The following is a 24,869-nucleotide window of genomic DNA, read 5'->3' on the forward strand; positions in this document are numbered from 1 at the left end:
GGTGAATTTTCCGGGACATTCACTCCTGGGAAGATTGTGGCACATCTGAGTCCTCCAACCAGCAAACTACCAAAATTTACTTTTAGAAAAACTTTAGAGATGTGATCACAATTACTTATGATTAGTTACTTAAGTGTATTGAGGCAGTATGTGTTTTTGTTGTTTTTCACAGGAATGCAGAGTCCTGTGAAACAATTTATTTCCCTTTAATGTCATGTTGTCTCACACTTTCAGTCCCGCTGAGCCAGAATGAATGAAATGAACTATAAGTCTAAAGCACCAAACTTCAAGAATGACCATAAAATACAAACGACTGACCTTTTAACACAAAATTTAAATTCTTCAAGCATAAGTATTGTTTTCTCTCTTGTCCAGTTTTGTGTTTGCTGGCATCTGGATGTGAATCAGGGTATAAAAACTTGACAGTTCTGTCTGATGTCTGCCCGGTTATGTGTCGTTTGTTTGCTTCAGTGACACTTTTTTAATTATAATTTTTATCTCCGTAGACTTAAAAAGCAACAACGTGTTTCAACAACTTTCTGCACTGACCCAACCCTTGCATCACATCTTGAAATCTACATATGTGATGCTGCCGCTGCCAAGCGCTAGCTGATAGGATCACTTGTTGCCACTAGGTGTCTCTGTAGCATTTCAGCTGCTCTGGGTGATGTTAAGGGCTGAGAATATTATTTCATAATTATTCATCATCAAGGAGAGTCGTATTATAGCCAGGTCTAGTCTGAGGCACATACTTTAGCCTGTTTCAGAGGCATGTGGATGAATCATTTAATGTGAACTCTGTTAAAATATTTCAAACTGCAGATACGGAGTTATCCTGTGAGATCATCTCTTCAAAAGCATCAAAAGCAGAAAAGAGAACTGGCTTGAGATTGCAATTTAACTCATGGCTGCGACTGCCTTGGATGTTTCCACGAAGAAGTTTTATTGGATATCTGCCGGCAGGTAAGACATTTTAGATCAGATAGAGGTGAGAGGAGAGAGCAGATGGCACACAGGAGGGGGGGCCTGGCGCCCGACCCGGACACTGTGCTGGAAATCTGAAATTTGAATAACAGTTAACAAGATGAACAAAATGTTTGAAACAATATTATGCAGGTTACCAAAAGGAAAACATGATGATGTTTTGAATATGTGTATTGATGTTTTTAAGTGCAGCAAACTACTTCTAATATAAACACAACAGACTTTTTTTCCTCTGAATATCTTTTATTGTTCAGTCTACATCAGTCTGTGCTTAGACAAACTGCCTCCAATCTTTTCATAGTTTGTAGGATACATTTATGACCAAAAACACATTTCACACTGCTACAGATTGACAGAACTGCCATATTGAATGTTAAGATATCTATTTACTGTCATGCTGAGTGTTTTTATCAGAAGTAATGACTTACTGATGCTGTTACTGCTGCTAGTGTGGCATCTGGCATTATAATGGCATCTATGAGTCCTGATGGATGGACGGCATTCCATAGCATTGTCCTTCTATGGTAGGAATTTGCACTGTAATTTACAGTTCAATGAAACTGGACCTTACATCCTCAGCCCAGCGTTAAACAAATAGACAAACAATGTAATATGTTAATCCTTTGTCGTAAAAATCATATGCATTGATACTTTCACCAGTCCTTGAGCACAATGTCTTACGCTTATGCTTATTACTTGTGCAGTATTTGAAGATAGTAAAGAGCTATGATCGTATAGAGATCTTAAAGTATCTACAGCTTTGTATATCCTTTTGGTTATGAGGATTAGCATAGTCATCCTGTACCTAATAGTATTTCATGATTACAATGTATATAAAAAACCTCCGCAGAGTGACACTTTTGTACATGTTGTGTGTCTCTTTTTTGTTTTGTACATAGCTGTAATGGTTAGCTTTTATTTTCACATTGTCTTATTCTGTCTCTCACCATAATTTATGGCAACTTCTTTGTAGCTTCACTTTGGCAGTCAAATCCAGTGGTGCAGATGGAGGACCGTGGCCTCCCCTGGTCAAACAACGAGAGTCGTTTCATCCCAAGACCCGCGTTCCTGCCAAGCCCTACGACGGGCCGTCTTGTGCAGCATAGTTCCTTGTAGAGTCTTTGAGTTTGTGGTTAGTGCTTTCGCACTAACCAGTGTTGTGCTAGTTGGTAGAAACCCCCTTATCTTGCTGGTCTGTTTAAAGGCCATTTCACAGTTAAGTCCCAAGCAGCAGTCTTGTTCAGGGGCAGGGTGAGAGATGCCAGAGGCTCTGAAGGGCCAGTAGTGTTGGCACATTCACTCCAGTCACTCCGATGCTAGACCAGTGGTTCCTGAAATTTCCCTCTGCTTACCAGTCCACAGCTTTTCAAGCTCCTTCTACTTCATGCCATATCTGATTATTTTAAGCTGCAACTTAAGCCAGCCTCTCTGTAATCCTCATTATTAGGAAACACTGCACTAGCCAAAGTAGACTTTTCAGCATGTAGCTAATACGGCTATCTCTGCTGTAAAACTGGCTCTTTGAAGTATTTCCTACAGCAATGTCAGAGAAAGTTTTGTCGTAAAAGCTTGTCGGCCATGTAGTACATACATTTATACATCTGATGTTAGCTGTATTAGCTACAGCTGGTAGGCTGATAAGGTGTTTAATAGCTGACTGGGGTAAAGAACTGTATACACTGTTGCCCTTCAGGGCCCCGGGACAGACCTTGACCTTTGACATCAGGGTCATGAGCCATCTCTGGGAGAGGCTTGAACATCCACAGGCTTCGTTCAAAATATGGACGCCGAGACGCAGGTCAATGAGGAAAGATGAAAAAGTATCCCACCACGGTCTACATTTACTTAAAGCAGTTAAGACTTGGAAGGTTTTCATATGAACAGGCAAAGTTGTCATTTTGTTAAACAAATATTCAGTGGAGGATACTTTTTCGATCTTGTAGTCCCTTGTGCTCCCCGCAGCCTTGCTTCTCAGCTTTCTCTCCCTCTCTCCCCTGCCATCTTCTGGCTCTTCGCTTTCCTTCACAGACTGTTTTTGTCTGGCAACTCTGCCTCTGGACTGCGGGGGAAGTAGACTGTGGCTTTGTGCTCCTCGTAGCGGTCGATGTGCTTAAGGTGTACCACCATATGCAGGGCATAGGCTAAGACGAGGAGCAGAATCAAAGATGTCACCAAGCCCATGAGGATGGCTGGTGTCAGGAAAGTAGCGCAGTCACTGGCCGATGCAAACTTGTCTGACTGAACATTGAAGGCCTGGATCTGGAAGAGCAAAGAGAAGCCAGAAAGATGAGATTAGGCTGAACTAAAGAGGACAACTGGCTCTTACTGGGCTTACCAAGCATCGAGAAACTGGGCAGATGGACAGGTTGAGACAGCCTAAGCAGATGGCTGAGCAGACAGAGTGGAAACAGACTGACAGTCTGCCAAACAGCCAGGAAAAGGACAGACTGACTGACCTATGGCCAAACAGGTGTAGCACGAAGGCAAAAAGCTGGCAAACATGCACACGTATAGAGACCAGGACAGACAAATGTGCAGACATTATTAGAAGAGTTACACAACAAAGGCTGTGCCCTTTGTGCGACAGTATACCTGGAAATCAGTGAACGTGATGTGCCAGTTAGCAGATGTGTCAGTGTGGGAGCTGGGCACTAGCAGGGTGTCGTATTTGTGCAGGCTGCTGACGTGCTGGCAATGGTAGGAGGAAGTGGCAGGAGCGTAGACCTCGCTGGCATTGAATGTAGCCTCTTGGGTCCAGTTGTAGTGGATGTGGACGCTGTCTAGTGTAAACCAGTTTTGACCAGCTGCCTCGTAAAAAGTATTGGACATCTGTAGTCTGGTGGAGGCACAGTTCAGTTTGTTAGATGCACAGTCCGCACACGACCACTTACGCTGTAAACTGTACGTTCGAATACAACAATAATGTTGAATGTGATAAATAAAACGTAGGAAGTTAGTCAGTGTGTTTTTACCTTATTACAAGACCTCGCAAATCCTCCACGTCACCAAACTTTAAAGAAAGCCTTCGGCAGAAAAAGAAACGTAAACATTTAACACAGAAACCCAGAGGAACCGTCAGTGCAAGATCAACTTCCTTCTACTGCCTTGTCTGATAACAAGGTTGTGAAATATAATGCATCATGCACAATGTTAAAGCAACTGCGCAGTAAGGGGTCCTCCGTGACTTACGTAGCTTTCTCTTTGGTGCAGATGGAGCCTTTAGTGTCCACAGGTGAGTTTGGGTTAAAGACCCTTTCAGTTAGATCGATGAAGGTGTGGTTCCTGTAGCGGATAGCGAGTCGCTTTGCCTTAAACAGAATGCAAGTCTTCCCGTTGTAAGACACGCTCAGCGGGCCATAAGGCCCCATCAGAGACTGGAGCAGCTTCCTCTTACTGTGAGAAATCCCAGGATGGTGCCAGTTAAAAGGCTGCCAACATATGAAGAAAGTCATTAAGCACAGGAGATATTTCAAAAATGACAGTAAATCTGCAGAAAAAGCACGAGTAGCTGCACTTTTGCATTCCCGGCTTCATCCTTCTACGCTTTCTATATGTGCTTTTCCCTGTTTCAAAGGCTGGAAGCGGCTGTGACAGTGTGTTCAATGAATAAGTTAATCTAGAAATCAAAAGAATTTCTATTTGTTGAAGCCAATCAAATTAACCTCTTAAGCCCCAACGCCCCCTGATACGGGGGCAAAAGGCAGGAGATCAGTTAGACTCGGGGCTTATGAGGATAATAAAATATTCTGTAACCTGTGATTACTTTATATAATTATATAATGTGAGCCAAACAATTCGACAGTGTAATCCACTTATTCATTGTAAAATCATCTAAATGAAACAGTATAAAGTTTTGCTTTCCCCCCCCCCATAAAAGCAGACCCTGGTGGATCCAGCTGCTCAACAAGGAAACAGCTTCAGAGACCATAAATCCAACATATCCTATTCCTTCATCTGTGCAGCCGTTTCTGTCACCGTTGCTCTTCCACAGCATATGTCAGCGTGACACGTGCATACAATCGCCAACCAGCTCCTGATTTATTTCCACACCAAGCGAGCTTGACTTTGTGCACAAGCTACCGTGCCTCCTTTTTATGCATGCAGTGATATTTGATTTCAAAAGGGCAATTTAAAAATCACCTTTCTGTCAAGCTTGTCATCATGATTATAATTTCGCTCGTGTGTAAAGTTCAGTGGACCAACCGCCACTTGAATGCTAAATGAGGAAGGAGCTGTGCGTGGAAAACAGGATCTTTCTGAATTTGCAGACATTTGTGTGGCAGCTGTTCTGCTGGTTGTGAAAATAGTAACTGCCTCTCTGTCTGGCTTTTTAATCTCTGTGCTCAAAGGCTACATGTCACTGGAGGCTGTTTGACTTAAGCCAGCACTAATTTACAATATATATATAAAGACGTAGTCACACTGTGATATTACTCTTAAATAACTGGGTATGTGTGGCAATTTTCCAAAACATTTTAAAACTACAGTCGTTACTATAACAGTAATGATATAAAAATCTTTATAAAAGAATCAGTTCACCAGCATTAACTGATACAACTGGATGCAACAGCGTATGCAGCATGTTTATTGCAGAATTTTCAGTGGCAGCCGTCCTGTGTGTGGGTGGCAAAGATGTTTTACCTCTGGTGAATATGAGACTACAATATTCCCACATTCAAGGTCATGCAGTATGGCTGAGTGAGCATGCTCTGTTTTGTTTGCGAGCATCCTAGTGTGTGTTTCGGTGTGTATCTGTATGTGCGAGCGAATGGCTGATGGTGGAGAGAGCCAGGCAAGAACAGAGAGACTGTACCTGCAGTATTCTCCTGAGTGGGTTTTCATCTTCGGGCGTCAAATAAACCTCTTCACTTTCTAAGCCGTACTCACCATCTTGACCTGAAAACACGCACACGTTACCGCATCGTTGAAGATGTTGGTACACAAAAAAGGCTGCTTGCAATACTGCGTTACAGATTGCAACATAATCGTGGAAGTTCGCACGATATTAAACGCACACAGTCACAAAGAGGCTTTGTGTGCACCTCATTGCTCAGGCTCGTATCTATTTCCAGCTGTTTTGCGTCATCACACTGACTCATCGGCAGTTTATTTCACAGTTATGGTACTAAGTGTTTACAAATACTGTTTATCTGGATCCAGAAACATACGTTTATGTAACGGAAAAGAATGTTTTCATCGATTTTCCACCTTTGTGTCAGAGAGCATAAAAGCAGCAGCACGTCTTCCCACTGTGTGCACGGATCATATGTGCTCCACACTTCATAACGCTGAGTGTCTCCAGTGTTGGAAAGAAATGCATTTGTCACGTCTATCCAACACATCAGTGTCAAAATTACCATGGCAGGTTTGATTGAATCAGGCCTCGTGTCACACCAGATCTGTTACTTACTTGATGTGACTCTTGTTGCTTGTTTGGGGTTCTCTTTGCTGTGGGAAAGACAGAACACACAATCAGGTCCTGCAACTGCAACACAAAGGATCATTTTTAAGACTTTTCTTTCGTTAATAATGCTTCAATCTGTAACAGCTGCAAAAATCCATTGTCTACAAACACAACAAACACACAACAACAATAAAAAAAGGTCTGTTTACATAAAATTGAGTATTATGCAAAAACATGTGCATTTTAATGTACTGCGTGCAACTAAATGTTCCATGAAATACAACAAAACGAGCTGTTTTATATATCTAACTGATATGTTTTATGTTTTAGCATTTAGACCAAAATGCCACCAAATGCAAGGTTCATGCCACAGCTGCTCTAAAGTAACATTAATGGTAACTAACAAAATCACATTTTAAGTCTCTGTAACAGTTGATTCAGCAGTATGTAAAAGCTTATTAGCTAAAGTGATGTTTTTAATCTAATTATTACTAATTATAATCTATTATTACTGCTATCAAAGAATTTTGAAATTTACTGTTATACAAATAAAAGCTGAAAAAATAGTGAAACAAACTTTATGCAGTTATTTACTTGCATGGCTGAACAGACAATGTTGTTTTTTAGTTGTTGCATTTTATGCTGAGTAATTCTCTGAAAGGTTTAGTGTGCCGGGTGGGTGTAAAAACACGAGTTCAGCTTGTTTTTGTCTAATGAATAACAAAATCTTTCTGGTCAGACTTCTAAAATAGTCTTTAAACAGGCGAAGTCATTTCCAAACAGGTAATTATGCTTCTTTAGTCTGTTTATACGTGTATATGTGCCATATTTAAAAGACTTCTTTCCATGTGGGAGCACAGAGCACAACGACACATTTACTCATTGTATTGTTGTTTGTCTGGTGTGTGGCTTTTTCTATAAATGTGTCTTTGATTTGGGACTGACCCACACTGTGTACTGGGAACAGATTTTTCCACACCTTTGTCCTTGCCCTGCTGCTCTTGGTCTATTTAAACTCCACACAGCCTGGACTTCTTCAAGCTCATCCTGATCCTTTTAACTGTCTAATCAAAGACGTGATACAACAATTGGCTTACGAAGTGGCGCTAGCTACTTCTGTTTATTGCAGCGCTCCAGCTAGAAGCCTGATCGTGACCTGCCCTCATCCATTATTTGGACTGGCTTCCTAAGCTAGAGAGTTATAATGGGCTTATAAAAGTTAAATCCCAAGATCTGTTGGAGTGAGTATTACAATTAACATCTGTCTTTTGGGTCATCACCTGTTACTTTAGTCAGTTTCTCAGCTTTGTTTGGCAGCATTTCAAGTCATTTTATGAACTGCAGTACAACAAAAACAATGCATGGAGGGAACTTCTGTCATTATCTTTGTTATTTAGTTGAATATCAACGCTGCAAATTTCTTCTTAAAAGACAGAAAGAGGATGACCTGAATATTTATACAACGTTTAAACGCACAAAAGCCAACTGAAACATCTGCTGTGAAGGACTGCTCACAATTATGCTTCAGACAAAAGTGCAACAACCTCCATTAAATCCTGTGATAAAAAGGGGACATGAGAATTTATTTTCTTACAGTTTATTTATTATTATTATTTACTTATTTTGGAGTTAAAAATGCAGATTTATTTCACACAATTTTAATTAGGAGCCCAAGGTGAAGGTGGGATACTGTGCAGGTAAGCAGACAGCTGACAAATGAAAAGGAATCAGACGGTTAGTCTGGGAGGAAGCTGCCAGACATATCAGTGCCAGGAGACTGGAGCAGTTATTTGGCCGTATGGTGCCGTTTCCACCTGGGCAATATGGTGTAGTGAAGTGTCAGATGGATTAGGATTAGTGGTAAGAACAGGCCAGGTCCACTGGGGCCCAAGTTATGAGCGACGAGGCCCAGAACAAGATGAAGAGATTAAGGACTGATGTCAGAGGCTGCAGCGTTCAGAACAGGAGACTGCATCAGACCTGACCTCTGAAATCGTGACTTCTGTACAGAGGTCCAAGCGATTTGAACTTTGGCCATGACGACCAATTCAATTCAAAACATGGCAGGAAAATGTGTGTGAAATAAATATCTCCTTTCATTTTTATATAAAAATATATCAAATCATTATTAGAGATATATGACCTCACTGTTACTTATACAACAGGTTGTGTTTTTTTCCATGAAATAACTTTATAATTTCGGGTATATGGATAAAAAAAATATTAAAAAACAAAACGTGAAATTCTGCAATAAGCTTGTGGGATGAAATACGTGGACAGAGACTCGGGCTTTCTGTGCACAGCAACAGCACTGTTGACGTTTCAGCTTTCTTGCTACATTGCTGCAGTTATCAGGTGAGCATATGCAGGAATAATAATAATAATCATCAGTTCAGCCACATCGGCATGATGATTTCTGCTGAATTGTAATGAGTACACGCTCTAGTGTCAGTCTCATTTATAGCACACGTGTGCCAACTTTTACATCAAGTCCAAGTCGTCCTGTATTCTTATGTATACATTCCAAAGGACTCGCTCCCACGTACTGGCTCCCTAAGCTATTGTATGAAAAACAATAACAGGGTTTATGTATATGGTAAATCCAAATATTTATATTTGCCTAGGTGAATGCTGGGTAAGCATGACTGTATGAAACAGCTGCCAAAAGCACTACATTTGGCAGCAGGCAGCTGCAACTGAAACCTCACTACGTGGTAGACACTTGGCTGCTGCTCACTGACTGCCTGCACTAATATTGGGGACATATATGATATTATAGCTACAAAAAGACTTCAAGACTTTAATATCTGATATATATTTTCTCTCTGATATTCATTACGAGTTAATGAAAACATTTCAGTTACAGTTAACACTCAGATGAACTAAATCAACCACAAGCAAATAAGGACGTCTTCCTGCACATCTTCCCGGGCCTCAGCTGGCTGATAGGTGCCAGAGGAGGCTGCGCAAGTGTGCAAGTGCTAACTAAAGCCCAGCCGACTGTTCCTGTGCCAGTTTCGCGATATCAGCAGACCTGGACTTCTGCAGCCCCATCATTGGCTCAGCCGGTCACACGGTGCCTGAGTGCTGAACAAACCCTTTATATAATCAAAGCCAAGCCAGAGCCACTCCTTGGGTCCCCGCAGTCCCCTCACATATGACAAAATAAATAAACCCCCTGCAAATGTTCAAACGTGCTCCCATGCATTATTCGTGTCCACTTTAACAGTATGATGATAGCCTCAATACATAATGATGACAATCTTAAAATTACAGATATTTTCAGCACTTCAATCTATCAAGCCTACACGTGGGATCTCAGTCGGTACATGTTTACTGGACATTCTTGCTCAAGCGTGCAGGTAGCTGATTATCTCGGCTCGTCTGGGCTTCTGCTGTGAGCTGCTGAGCAGAGAAAAGGTGTGGTGCCTGATCCCCAAACTTGTAAACAAGTCCCATTAGCTTCTGCTAACACAGAGCGCTGCACTGTGATGCTCTGTAAACCACGATCAGTCCACCCAACCCTTTACATTCGACAGTCTTAGTACAATGAGTTTTAAATACTGTGGTTCAGTCATCTCACAAACTGAATTTTTTATTCAAAATGCAACAAAATGATGAGAGGTAACATTTCTTTAACTTATATATATGTATCCACTAATTTTAGATCTCTCAGCCTACAATCACTGTCATTGTGTAGCTCAGCTGTGCATCCAGTGATGTGTTCTAACTGCTCATATTTCCTTGTATTAAACCTACATGAAACTTCAAACCCAGATATGGCAGCATTTCACAATGTACAGGAAGAACTTCTATTGCTGGCTAACATTAATGTCAAAGCCATAATATTTTTTTAGGTATGCAAAACATACTCTACTTTCAATTGTTTAAAATTATTTAATCAGACAATAAATTATTATCCCGGGCAAGGCAGGAAAACATGTCTTAATCCCAGACTGTGCAGGAGTTGGCCTATTGATAGATTTATTAGTACAGATTAAGATTTGGGAGTTGGTTGGAGTCTGGCTGCTATTTCTGTGGAGCTCTGGTTGTGCTAGAGTTGTGCAAATCTTCCTACTCCTTTGAGATCAAAGGGTTAAGGGTCAGGGCAGCAGTGCTGAAACGTTATGAGTGCATTCAAACAGGGACTAGAACACACGATTGTTCACTTTTGACCTGATTTTTTTTTCATTTTGTAAACACAGTACACATTTTTATGATTTTAAATAGTTAGTGAAATATTCTACAATTAGCTGCTGGTCTTTTTAACCCTTTAATCTTTCTCCAAATAGGATCACTCAACAGTCGTCTACTGGAAATCTAGCACTTTGACCTCTAATCTCTATGTTAAAGTCAGGTCAAGATACATTTCAGCACATGCTGACTACAGAACGTGATGGATACACTTTTTACAGTTACAGCCACATGACTGACAAACAGACTGAAGCAAGCATGTGTGGGACAGTGGGTGCAACTTGGAGCTTTGATGAGCTGTATATTGTATACTTGCTCTCTGTTCTTTGCAAAAAACACCGTTTTATACAAAACAATTTATATTGACAGGTTTTTGCAACTTGAGAATAAATTTACCTTAATATGGAAAAGCATGCAAGACATCTTGTGCTATTCTAGACACCACTGGGAATTATAAACACTCGGAGGCTATTTTTCACTGTACAGTGGGAGTGATAAAATGCAAGTGTGATGTCACAGACTCAAGATACTGTGTTACGGCTAAGTAACTTGTGTAACTGTTTGAGAAATGTATTGGGATGTTACTAATTTAAAACTGGATTCCATGGATAACTGAACTAACTTAAGTTTGATTAAAACATAAAACATTAAAACATTAAACATAAAACATTAAAACATGATCTTCTGATGTTATGTTCACAACGTCAGAGGAGCATGTTGTGAAGGTCTCCAAGACTTCTTAGTCTTGCAGCATAAAAAGGTCCAAATAGAAACAACATTTTAAACACTTCATAAGAACTTTAAACTGCAGCTACAGAACCTCCTGCGTTTGCTCTCTCAGTGTGTGATTTCCAAAATTACAACTTCATTTGAATCCTACTAGAAATTTATAGTATATATGTAAATATATATATTTAAATTGCCAAAGGTTTACTGGAAAATTTTGAATATTATTTAAAATGCATTTAATTATAACATGCTTAAAGGTTTAGATATTTAGCTATAGACAGATTATGATTTACACTAAATATGTCTATGGCTAAGAGCTTTATAATGCTGCGAAGCTCTAGGCTATTAAACTTTGCCACTTCCATATTGCATCTGCTACAGTACCAGACATCACTTCACTCACAATGTCTCGTTTCCTGCCTTTTGTCTTGTCATTACTTTCCTGCAAAACCTTCTGTCTCACTGTACCTTTCCTTCTACGGTTCCAGTGTTATGCTCCACTACAAGGCTGCTTTTATGTAACAGCATTTCGGAGTGTGTCAGCGCTGAGACCGAGGCTGCGTCTGGGGACCAGAGCTGTTACGTTGCAGAGTTACATACAAAGTTTGATCCAGGCAATAGGCTCACAAACCCCTGGAGATGTTTGCGCAGCCTTTCTCTGTCAGAGGCTATCTGTCTGGGTTTTACGACTCCAAATTGAGCTGGAATGAAAGAAATCCCGCGAGAATTCTTATATTAGGCTCTAAATCCAAGTTATTTGTGCCCCTGACTTGCAAACATGTGTACAGATAAGATTGTTCGTGCAACAAATGAAAGCATCGCAGTAATAATCTCCCACCCCTCCACAGTGTATTACCACACTCAAAGTGCAATAACAAGGGAAATCATTTGAACTATGATTAAAGAGCACCGAATGAGAAACTGTGGCTCTGAAGCATTTGTGCTATAGAGGATTGTGTGAACCATCGTGCATGGCATAGTTTCAAGAGCCTTACATGGATTTGGCACCGTATTATAGGTCTTTGCTGTGATGTCTCTGTAAGCAGGCAGGAACTGGCGCTAGCAAAAGCCCTGGCTGCTTGCTCGCTGCTGTCCCTGTCACACTGTTATGAATGCCTGTACATCTGAGCCCTGAATATTTTATCCAGATTTGACCTGCAGGACTGCATGTGCATTATGCAGACATAGCTGGCTAAAATTCTCCTCTCCACTCTTCCTCTCTCTCTCCCCCTCCTCTCTCACTGACTGCATCAGTAAACAGACCCCAACAGACCATCCCTGATGCATCCTCTCCACCCTGTCCCATCCTTGTTTACCTTTCCTTCCTGCTTCCTTGTCTTCTCTTCTTTCTCCTCTCCTTCCTTCCTCTACCTCTCCTGCGGGCCCACTGCCCCAACCTTATTTAGCTTCCTCTTGCCAGACCAGCACTACTGTACAGAGACAACAGCCCCATCCGTGATCGATGAGCAGCGTCTGATGCAGTCCCCAACACTGAGGCAAACAAAGCCTCGCACCTCGGCTCTTTCTGGCACACCAACACTGCCCGAACCCATCATTTGAGGCATACCCAAGGTGAAATGTCCAAAAGCGTTGCAAAGGAGAAAGAGAGGGGCGACAAAAACGACCCTAAGAGAACACATCAGCATCTCAGCATCCCTGCATGCATCTCCGTGTACCCCTCCCCCTCCCCTACACCCCTCCTCTGTTCACAGCCTTAGAGATGGAATTACCTCCTGTCCAAGATCTCAGGCACTTCGTCATAGGTAAGTCCTGGCTGTGCTTCTTCGTCGTGGAACGAGAGCCCAGGCCGGCTGAGAGCGGACAGCAAGGCGAGGGAGCAGAGGAGGAATGCGTGTGCAGCCATTGAGACAATAAGAGGAGACTGCCGCTGGTTGCGCTCCGCTTCATAATCTGCTCTTCAAGCAGCGCCCGAGACCCAGCTCCTCTGACTGGCAGGCACCGCGGCCAATCAGCTGCGAGCAGAGTCGATCGGTGTGCGTCACAGTCCCCCCACTCCTCGCTGCACCTTCTCTCCTCTCGCCCTACTCCCTTCTCTGTCATCCTCCCTCTGCTGCCTCTCACTTTGCTCACCCTCCCGCATCCATTCCTGCGCTCTCGGTCTTCTTTCCCCTCTTTCATGCTCACATGGCTGCAGGCACGCCACAGAGACTCAGTTCTTTTTTCATTTCTTCAAAAACTTTTCATCATACCTATGCTGCCAACAAACAAACAAATAAATAAATAAATAAATAAATAAGCACAGTGGGCACAGACGTACTCACACGTTCGGCCACACACGTTGACACGCGCGCCTGCGCACACGAACACACGCGCAGACTAAACGGCCACACTCGTATCTCTGTGGAAAATCACCTGAGAATGACAAGGTCAGGTTGTGTAGGAGGACAGCAGGATGTGGACATGTCTTTAGGTGGCCGAAGGGAGGGGGGGACACAGAGCCAGAGCTGCATGACCTAGATCGCCAGTGCGCTGCCACAGTAGCAGAATTAATTCATTTGATGTGTTGTTGTGAGCACTGAAGAAGGCCCGAGGCTGAGGAAATTGTCCACTGAGGCTGCAAATATGGATGACAGGAGCAGCTGAGCAGCCGTGGGTAAGACGAGAGCGAGGGTCCAGCACTGAAGACCCCCACGGCTGATTCCGTTTCCTCCTCATTATCTAGCCCGCATGCGTGAGACGCCGCAGGATCTCGATACGTCTTCTCAAAGGCCTATCTTTCATTTCCATATCCCATGATGGGATGATTTTCGTTAAGAGTGGTTATATAACTGCATGTGGTGACCTAGTATCGTGGTAGATTTTCACATCGATGCGTGGTAATGATTCATAAGAACGACTGCCAAGCGAAATTGTGGATACCCCGTCGCTTTCTTTCATAAAGCAAACATCACTTCTGGTTCTCTAGAATAATAGTAGTGTTCAGTAGCTCACCCTCCTTTGCAGATAAAGTCTGCGCACAGACAGACAGACAGACAGACAGACAGACAGACAGACAGACAGATAGATAGATAGATAGATAGATAGATAGATAGATAGATAGATAGATAGATAGATAGATAGATAGATAGATATGTGGCTGTGCATGGTTTTGTGAGTGACGTGTGTGTTTGTGCTAAGGCTAAAATAATGCTGAATGTGTGAGAGGTCAGCTATGAGACAGACTTTTGCCCATACAGTAACAGGAGTTGACCGAAGGCTGCCTCAGCCCTCTACAGTGCGTCAGCCTGCCTCGGTCACTTCAGCAGGCCACTGTGTCAGTCTACTGGAGGGAAAGTGCAAACTAGACTGTCACTGCTGCCATCAGAGCATGACAGCATCACAAAAGACAATCAGGTGTGATGACTTCAGAAGACAGTATTACCCAGTGATGTCTCATGACATTAGCCTCAATGCCATTCCGCTCTCGAGGATGGTCAATACAGATAGTTTAGCTTGGAAAATGGAGAGATCGCAGCAGCGATTCATTGAAACATTTGCAAAAATTAATGAAAATGCAGTATATAAGGCAAAAATTGAGTTTCTACCATTTAATGAGCTTGGAAGTCAATATTTGTTATGACCATCTTTATTCTTCAGCACAGCCTGATCCCTCCTAGGCAAGCTTTTTTGTAATTTCCTGAAGCAGTCTTCAGTGATAGATCTCCAGGCTTCTTGGAGGACATTCAAAGCTTTTCTTTGGGTGTTGGCTGCCTTTTATTTTCTTCTCTGTCAAGATGATCCCACACTGCTTCATAATGTTGAGATCCAGATTCTGGGGAGCCCAGTCCATGATTGTTAGTGTTCCACTGTGTTTTTCTGCACCGGCAGTGCGTTTGGGATCATCGTCATGGTGAAAATAAAGCCACTATCAGTCCAAATGGTTTTGCATTGTGGATTAAAATCTGATGGTACATTTCTGTGTTCACAGTTCCATCCATTTTGGGAGATCCCCAACACATTTGACTAAAATGCAGCCCAAAACCATGACCGAGCCTCCACTGTGTTATTCAAATGGCTGTAGACACTCACTGTTGTCTCTGCTGACCTCCTATGAACATACTGACCAGGACTGAACCCAACATTTCAGAACTGGATTCATCAGTCTATATGTCTCATTGGTACTGATTCTGAGTCCAGTTCTTGTGTACTCTGGCATACCTCAGCCTTTTTCTTCAATGTTGCCCATTCTTACTAATTGCTCAGCCGCTCTTTCACTGTTACCTTTTTGATGAGCCTTCAGTGAACAACAGATGGATCAACTGAATAAATCTCTCAGTATAAAATATTATTATGTACACATCCAACTATGTTATCTTTGGCATTTTTATAGACTAAAATAAAGAAATGCAAACCTTTTAGTTTTGGACAAACTGTTAGTACCAAGTGCCTAAAAGTGCAGTTTAAAATTGGCTACAATTATAGGAACTGACTGAAGCAAAATATACACAAATGTAAAGCTAAAGACTGTTTCACAGCACAAAAAGCACATAACATACAAAAGAATGATCTAACCACAAAAATATTTAGTACAGTTATGCAGTCGACACAATCCAAAACATTTTCTTTAGCACATGAAAAGCTGAGCTCTTGAGGGGGTTCAGGGTTTTGCTATGTTGCAGTATTACTTACATTACTGAGTCTGCTCAGTCAGACTTTAAGCAGGAATGTTGCTAATAAATTCTGATTGGTTAAAAACACACAAAAGCCTGTTAGGGCATTGTTACTGCATTTGATTACTATCAGCAGAACTTGTACAGTAAGGAATCCTTGATAATATCAGGCTGTTGATTCAGCCCCACAGTCCTCTTCGAGGCTTTGCTGCTGCTGCAGTGGGATTGGCTGTAAGGGGATGTTTTTGTCCAGCCCTGCTCATGATTTTGTGTTTTCGCCCGTTCTTGGTGAGTCACACAGCTTTTTAGATTATGAAACAGATCGAACATACAGAGCTGGGGGTTACTGTCTATTTATAGGTATGATCTCATATCCAACTTTTTAATCCTGCTTTTGATGCTTACATGGAACATTGAGGCCTGCAATACACTGGGTGATGTAACAGGTTAGTGAGGGGTTTTTAAACCACTCCACAGCATGAGTGGATGGTGATATATGACTTATAATCTATCAGCCATGCATGAGCATCTGATGTCTGCAGTCTTTGAGCTGTAGCACCATCAATCAGAGTGGTAAAGGCGGTATTCATTAAGAGGCTTTGAGTGTTCGACGAGGGTAAGTGCTTCACCATAAGCACTGCAGTGTATTGATAGTGTGGCATGCACGCTGCATAAGTGTGTGTGTGTATACCTGTTATCAAATGTGTGCAGCGATCATAATCATAGACAACATCGAAATGAGGCCTTATTTGATTTAGTTTTTATTGGAATACATATTTGCTCGCTATCACAACACTGTCCATCATATGCTTGCGTTGCCTTTTTTGCTGACTGTGCTCTACACTGACACACGGCGTGCACACATACACACATACACACTTTCATCTTCAAGATAACGTCGGTAAATAAGGCAGCCTCGATTGCAGACGGGCATCAGCGTCCCTCTCGGTGACGTCACTGTACGATCCGCGTGCCGTTTGTCACGAGAGCGCAAGCATCTCGTCTCTCCAGCCAAGTGAGTCTCATCATTTAAACGTCAACAACTTCATGAATAACAAATAAACAGAAACTGTTGCTATGAAATCTAGATGCTGTTTACTGACTTTGCTTTCCAACAATATATATTTCCAACACGTATGCGAAATTGTTTATAAAAACTAGCCTATTTATTAAATATAGAACAGTCTCCAGGTAAGCACATAGTTTGCTGATTAATCCAGCTGAGATTATGCCATATAATGTCCTTAAAAGCTTCCAGTGTGTCAGTGTCACATGTCATACAGGATTTTCTCCCAGATAATATGATATATGGAGGATAATATTATGATATATAACCATGTTTATAAAGCTAAGAAATGAGATCCTATTTATTCTAAGTGTTCTCTCAATGCGGCCTTTATATAACATTCTTTGCTTAAAACATTATTTCAAAATAAACAAAGATTCTTTGATTATGGTCCACAAAGCTGTCTGTTACTTTACCCTTTGAAACCAGCAGGATCAGTCACGTGATACGACGTAACCGAGAAGCCGTCCACCCAGAGCAATGCAAAGATTTGATTGGTTTAAAACGGTGAATGGCGACCGCGAATGATTAACATTCATGTCACAACTCTGCAGTTTCATTCAGTCCTTGCTCCCCTCTTGGCTGGCGCTATGCCCGACTTTGCCACTTGAGGGTGCTCACATAAAATCCAGCAGCATACCTTTAATAGTTCAGTGGCTCATCTCACGAGGCACAATGTATATGCGAGAAATGTGGAGATGTGATGTAAAGGAATGATAATCTGATCTGCAATGGAGAAGAGTGTTTCACACATCTGCACCACAAGATCCCTTCAGAGGTCTGCACATTACTATCAGTGACTCAGTACTTGCACAATAAATTAAATACATTCAAATTCGCTTCAGTAATACATTACCCGTTTGTGTCACAACACAAACATAGTGTTACAGTATGTCATCTTAAGCTATTTGTAATTGTACAGTTTTCCTAGTCAATTAGCAGCAAGAAATCCTGTCGCCCATGAATGAACCAGACTCTAGTCCCTCACCAGTAAACTATGCTCCCCTCATGAACTCTGCCCTCACGTAAGGTAAAGAGAGACGAGCACTGGAAATAATACATCACAAATTAACAGAGAAATAAAATATTTGATGCTTTCAGATTATACGTGATCAACAGAAAATGACCTACATGCATGTCCTGATTTGGCAGCCCTGCGACCGTGTTTACATGAAGCACATTGTCCTGCTGGCTTGTCTCATCCCCTTCAAGACACAGAAGCTTCATTTCAGGGAATCAATACAGCAAAGAAACATCCATTTATATTGCCTACGAATACGTCAGGGCTTCTAATCAAAAGCTGACCTAAATCTATCCACAGTGCTGCAGTGTAACCACGACCACTTTAGATATTAAACACCATCTGAAAGTCACACGCTTTACGTGTCGTCTGCGAGTTTGTTTGTTATTTTTAACCATACTCGATTAATCTAAAAGAAAATAATCAATCACAGGTAATATCAGAAGCACAGGTCTATCCATGTGTTGAGAGTATAGTCAAACTAGACAACGAATACCATGACCAGTCTGTTTATCTGACAGGCGTGGACACGGGCATGATAGTACTTCCTCATTTTGTTATGTGGTTGAATACAGAGTTCTCTTCCATGTAATTTGATTGTCTATGAACTAAATGTCAGAGAGAGAGAGAGAGGCACCAGACTGTAAGGTAGGACATGTAAAACAAAACGGTAAACAAATAAAGAAGTCTCTCTATATAAATATAAACTCTAGAATTGTCCCATATCTATCGAGTTGGTCTGCGTTTGATCAATGCACAGAAATATAAAATGGCAGTTCTGAACAAATTTCCTCTAATCCCGGGTCAGCTTCGTCAGCCCTGCCTTCTAAGTCTTCCCGTGTGGCAGAAGAGGTCAAACTAACCTTGTGTGGGCATCTAAAAGCAGCTATACCAGTCTATAAAACGCGCATAAAAGAGAGAAGGCACAGAAACACAAACCCACTGCAGAGTGGCGTAGACAGACAGCAGCAGTTTCCTTTGTTTTTGGGAGCAGACTGGACGAAGCCAGAGGTCTGCCTGCAACAGACGAGTCTGTGTGCAGAGGTTTTTATATATGCTGTCTCATTTTCACCGTTTGTTTTGAACCTCCGCGTGGACATGACTGAATCGCCCATCGTTCATCTTCTGGTTCTGCTGAGCACGGCCACAGACGTGTCAGCCACCACAGCCGGCATCACATTTAGCAGATGATGAGCCAAGACGAGGTGACTCAGAAGTGTTCTTCACCCCGTTGACAAAACTGGCTTCTTCATTTGAGCCGTGGTGTAATTACCCCTAATTACCCCGAACCTACGCCGAGCACAAAAAGCTGCTGTACTTAAAAGTCCCACGACAGAACAGATCTATGCTGCTTTTCTCCATTTTGTCTTTCAGATCAAACTGAAAAGGCAAGCTACAGGTTCATATGCACCTAGTCTCATTTCATCTTCTTCTTCTGCTGTGTTATTTGATTGGCTGTCTTTGACTGACCAGGTTCTGTCTTGGCCACGGTCATATTTGCTGGCACTTCTTGCCTCTTTCCCTGTTTGAATGGGTCTCCTGTCTTGCTGGTGCTACGTCGGTGGGCAGGGGTTGTTGCTTTCACAGGAATGGGGGCCCTGCCCAGGGCCAGATGGGGGTCTTCTCCAATGTTGACGGTCAGGTTGGTGTACAGCGGCTCAAGCTCTTTGGAAAGCAGCTCATAGGTCAAAGAGTTAAGGCCGTCAGAGCGCCAATTGAGCCTGGTCCTTTTCAAAAGGTCAAACCTAGAATGACAAAAGCCATATTTAAGATTGTGTGAAGGTTTCACCCAGCATAAAGCTTTTCATCTGGCTCTCTGCAAGGAGGCAAAGATGTATATACTGCAAAGTGATTGCTTTTAATGACAAAGACTTTCCATAAAAGTTAATAAAAGGCTGATGACATGGAGAATGAGATAAGACCTAATTACGTTTTAGATACAATCAGTCTGAAGATACAAGCACACGCCCTGAGGGAAAGTAAGCAGCGGACAAACTGTACAAATCACTGTGTCAACAGACAAAAAGCAACAACTATAACAGTAAAAACTCAACATGGGAACAGCTGGAGACAAGAAAAGTTCATGACGTGATCAGGTCGTTTGAATATCTTCCCCTTTTACTGAGGCAGATATTCCATTAGATGAAGAAAGAGAAGTCTTTACAAATATTTTACATGCCTGTGAGTGTGCCAGTACGTACCTGCGTGGATTTTGCTCATTGCCTCTGTCTCCTTTATGCTTGATCATCTTGTAATGGCCAATGGCCACTGGAGGGCGCACAATCTTCATGCCAGACAGACGCACTCTGGATCAGCAGCACACAACAGTAAGCCAAAAACAGACTCTTAAACATGTGCTGCATAAAACTGCAAAGCTAATCTCACAAAAACAAACTTTACATAAACATCTAGCCCCCTGCGGGCTACATTTAAAGAAGGAAAAATCAGGATTACGAACAGAAGAGGGTGAAAACAAACTGCCATGTCTTATGGGTGGAAGAATATACTGCGCTTCCCTTTTTCTTTTCCATCTGTTGCTTTTGTACCACTCCAGTTATCTAAATCAACCAAAACAGGGTGTAACTAATGCTGCGAATGTTCTCTGCATGATATAATTTGCAAAGATCATGCACAAAAGGCAGTGTGTCCAAAGGTTGTGAAACATTCTTGGATGTGTTGTCCTAATTAAATTTTATTGTTGCACTCAGTTGTTACAGATTGGCAAATGTTGGAAAAGCCACAGAGTGGAAAGAGGGGAGCACAGTAAAGAAATGAGAAGAGTTTGAAAACTCTTAAGCACACAGCCTAGTCCAAGTCTGCAAGCTAGTGCATGTGAACATACCCATTGTGCCCACTGCAAGACATACAAAGAGCAAAGCCACAGCAATGGGAGGAGACATGAAGATGAAAGATGATGTTAGGACATAAAATATAAGTCAAAGCAAAAGAAAACATGCGGTACTGAAGCTGTAAACATGAGAAAATGATGACTGACGAGAGCAAGAGTGAAAAAGTACAAGAAGAGGCAAACTGAAATGGTTATGCATGTAGTTCTGATCCCAGCACGCACAGTTTACAGTTTACATCATGCAGGGTGTCTGCCTCATTTATCCTCTTTACCTGGCAGCAATGTCATCATCCTCCCCGCCCCAACCCCAGTACTGGTTAGGGAAGCCGTTCATCTTCATGTACTGGTCTGGGGTCACCGCAGATACCCCACCAAAATACTGTGAGTATGGCAACCTGGGAGGGTCACAACACGCACAATCTTGAAAATAATGTCTCAGGGCAATGGAAATGTATGAAAGACCAGCCCCACCCTCGTTTATTCTGTGCTTCTACCTGTATCGGAACTTATCCATGGCCACCGACAGGTGTGTGGGAAACTGTTTGTGGCAGGTGTAGGTGTTGTGGTCGTTTTCAGGCAGCAGGTCAACATCATGCAGGAAGATGCAGCTCCAGTCTTCATCTCTGAGTGCCTCCCGCACCCCAACGTTTAACAGCTTGGCTCGATTAAAAGTGCTGTTTCCCCACTGAAACATCAAATGAGGCAGATTAATGTATTTACACATTAATATGTGAAGACTTAAATAAATGCAGCAGTTTTTAGAAATTCTGAACAACAGGGATATTTGAGGTACATCGCAGCAGAGCACAGGGGAATTTGTTGACACTGATTAATAGCACATCATTTTAAAGATTTGCTTATTACCTGAAGGAAAAAATGAATCTCCAACTACACCACTGTGGTTAAATTCAGCTGTAGCATGGGAATGTAATGTTTAATACACAGAAAGTATGACGTCCCATCTACCATGGAAATATCTGAGGTATGATTTGCTTAGATCGAGAGCTGTAACCTAAAAACAATTCACCTCTATTGCACTGGTCCAGGCAGATAAAGCTAACAAACACCTATCTCACAACCATTTTAAATGAAACCACATATTAATAATAATGACTATAATTTGCAATAAAACTAGTTAGAAGTCCTACAAGAGCTGTAAAAACAGCAACATTCAAATGTGTTCACTGGACACTTTTTCAATTAGGTACACCTCCTTTCTTTAATTCTTCAATGCACAGATTCAACAAGGCGCTAAAAACAACATCTTTGTCTGTACTGAAAGGACAGCATCACACAGTTGCTCTAGATTTATTGGAATAGCTTCCATTCCAGCACAAAACAAAGGTGCTCTACTGAATTGAGACCTGGTGACTGTGGAGGCCATTTGAGCACACTGAACTCAATATCATGTTCAAGAATCTAGATTGAGATTATTATAGCTTTGTCACATGGTGTGTTATCCTATTCGAATCAGCCATGAGAAAATGGGTACACTGCAATTGCAAAAAGGATGGATATGGATAGGTATGGTCAGCAATAATGACCATGACCAATGGGGCAGGGGCACAGCCAAGGGGGGCGGCAAGGCCTTTTCACCCAAAGAGCTGCTGAACTGCTGATTTCTGCTGTTCTCTGTAAACCCCAGAGATGGTTGTGTGTGACAATCCCGATCTCTCGGTCTCTCAGACAAGCCCAGCCATGATGCCACGTTTTAAGTCACTGAAATCACCTTTCTTCCACATTGTGATGCTTAGCTGGGTTGGTTGTCACGACAACGTCTACATGTCTAAACGCATCGAGCTGCTGCACAGTGATTGGTTCATTAGATGTTTACATTTACAAGCAGTTGAACAAGTGCCCCTAATAAAGTGGTATATATTAGATACAGTCAATGCAGGACTATTAAACCATAGCCCAATACTCCAATATCACAAGACCAATACTTTGTAGCAGCACATACACTACTATTACTGTTACACCCTTAACATCATCAGGCAAACGTTTTACTCAGTAGCACCTCTGATCCACTAGAACAACAATCCCACTGCATAATGCTTTGCTTTTGCTCATTGAAGGCAAACATGCAGCTGCTGACAATCACGCTGAACAAGACACAGGAGGAATCACTATAAAACAGCTAGCACACTCACTTATACATAACCTGACCTGCTGCACTATGTAGATGCTGTAGTGTATCTGCTGTCTCTGCAAGAAGGGGTGGAGGTGGTAGAGGAGGGCACGGAGGTGGCTCTGGCGGTTTCGGTACGGCACCACTATTGCTGTGTGGTGGCGTGGTTCACAGTCTGGAGGCCGGTAGCGTCCACCTGGCAACACTAATGGGTTTCTTTGTCTGATCTCCTCCAGAGACAGAGGAGACGAAAGATGGACAGACACGGGTCCAACTGGCCAAAGGAAAGGAGACAGAATGTTTCTGGCTTCGTTTCTATCAGCTCAAGAATACAAAGAAAATAGCAACTCATTTTGCGTTTCACTGTGTGCTACACTCACAAACATTTATTTGTCACCCTTCTCTCTCTCACCCAGCAATGGAGAAGGGATCTGGCAGTCTCTTAGTGGTGGGCCGGTGGCAGGGGGTCCAGTGCCAGAGTTGCGAGGCGGGGGAGGCGGTACTCCCAGATGACTGAGGTTGGTGTATACATCATGTGGTCGAGAGTAATCAAACTCGGGCTCTGTGGTGTGCACCAGGACAGACACCAGGCCTCTGAAGCCACCAAGGGAGAAATAGAGCACAAAGGCAAACTGGAAGCCTATCAGCAAGGCTAACGTGCATGGAGAGTCCAGAGAGCGCCCACAGTACGCCATTATTCTAGGGAAACAGAGTGGAGAGATGGGAGGAGATGAGGGGAAGTATTGCAGTTGAGTGAGGTGGGGGTTGTGGAAGAGGTGGAGAATGAGCAAGGAAAGGCAGAAGGAGAGGGAGGGGGAGAAAGGAGCACTAAATGTGGGCTCAGGTGCACTGGAGGTGGGCTTCCATTTTTAGGAATGGATGGTAGTAGTGGTGAAGCTCAGTCAGCACTGCCATCACCTTCTGACCACAAAACGTCAGCTGAAAGAAAAAGAACAGCTGTTACCTTATGGTGACCGTTGTTGTTTGTATCATTATTACATTACAACAGTCTAGATGTCAGGCACCTGTTTTTGTACGGGTCTAATTAAAACCTGTCAGGGACCAGTAAAGCCTCGCTCCACTTCTCTCCTTCTCCTCCTCCTGTCATCATCAGGCTCTCTGCGAGGTAAAGAAAAGAACTGAATGCATAACAATGCAGCACCAGTCCTGTCCCAGCTAAAATAGGCCAGGGAATGACAAGCAGCTACAAACAAATGTCATTCACGTTTGCTTCTTTATTTAGAATGGCTTCGTTTCAGCTGACATTTTTCATGATGCACGTATGGAAGCGAGTCTGATCAAACATGAACCCAACATCGCAGCCCCTTTAGTCCAAACAGTTAGATGCGACAGCTATCCAAGCGCGAGTGGCTTAATCACTTAATATGATGCTAAGTTTCCCAGGGAGACGACAGTTCATTCACTTAAAAACAAGAAGAAGAATAGGAAGTGGATGAACGCAAAGGCGCCGTGGTTATGACCGGGGACAACCTGCCATGCAGGTGATTAGCCTATGAGCATCCATCTTTAGGCCCATGCAGTGAGCATGTATTGCAGTATTTACATAACTAAAGGGAAAATATGTCAGTGACATGTATGCAGCAGCATTGCTGTGTACGCGACTTCTCCTGTTACCCGCAAAGGCTCTCGTTTACGTCAAAGATTTCTATTCCCAGGTTCGCGCAAGCTTCCCCGCACCCCGATGCACGAGCCGACTCACCAGCACATCCCTGCGACATGTCAAATCCAGCTCCTGGCTTCCTCTGAGAATCGACGGGCCGCTACGGTCGCTACAGCGGCGCGATGGACTATGAGATGCTGTTTTTCTCCTGCTGATGCCGGTCGATCGTCTTTGCCCTCCTCCTAGTCTCTCGTCCAACGCGAA

The 24,869-nt window shown here is 42.6% G+C and overlaps 2 protein-coding genes across 4 annotated transcripts; both read right to left on the bottom strand.

Moving 5' to 3' along the window:
* Positions 1–1,206: 1,206 nt before the first annotated feature.
* Positions 1,207–13,337, bottom strand: atp6ap1lb (ATPase H+ transporting accessory protein 1 like b). Its single transcript, XM_005914632.3, has 7 exons — positions 13,042–13,337; positions 6,395–6,432; positions 5,798–5,880; positions 4,174–4,412; positions 3,957–4,007; positions 3,577–3,820; positions 1,207–3,243 (listed from the first exon to the last, which is right to left on the bottom strand). Exons 1-7 carry the CDS (start codon positions 13,173–13,175, stop codon positions 3,007–3,009), a joined length of 1,026 nt encoding a protein of 341 aa, XP_005914694.1. The 5' UTR covers positions 13,176–13,337; the 3' UTR covers positions 1,207–3,006.
* A 3,327-nt stretch (positions 13,338–16,664) lies between these two features.
* On the bottom strand, positions 16,665–24,839 carry b4galt3 (UDP-Gal:betaGlcNAc beta 1,4- galactosyltransferase, polypeptide 3). 3 transcript variants are annotated; one of them, XM_042227475.1, is made up of 9 exons: positions 24,705–24,839; positions 24,010–24,103; positions 23,397–23,923; positions 23,023–23,258; positions 21,351–21,541; positions 21,129–21,251; positions 20,851–20,862; positions 20,210–20,314; positions 16,665–19,753 (listed from the first exon to the last, which is right to left on the bottom strand). In XM_042227475.1, exons 3-9 carry the CDS (start codon positions 23,677–23,679, stop codon positions 19,426–19,428), a joined length of 1,278 nt encoding a protein of 425 aa, XP_042083409.1. In that variant the 5' UTR covers positions 23,680–23,923; positions 24,010–24,103; positions 24,705–24,839; the 3' UTR covers positions 16,665–19,425. The 3 variants fall into 3 exon arrangements, with proteins under 3 accessions (XP_042083409.1, XP_005914695.1, XP_042083410.1); XM_005914633.2 differs by lacking the exon at positions 20,851–20,862; XM_042227476.1 differs by lacking the exon at positions 24,010–24,103 and having other exon boundaries at positions 23,397–23,683; positions 24,705–24,810.
* Between the last annotated feature and the right edge of the window lie 30 nt (positions 24,840–24,869).

Source organism: Haplochromis burtoni, unplaced genomic scaffold (genome assembly GCF_018398535.1).
Source record: "Haplochromis burtoni strain Fernald_Lab_line unplaced genomic scaffold, NCSU_Asbu1 Contig_9, whole genome shotgun sequence".
Classification (NCBI taxonomy): Eukaryota; Metazoa; Chordata; class Actinopteri; order Cichliformes; family Cichlidae; genus Haplochromis; species Haplochromis burtoni.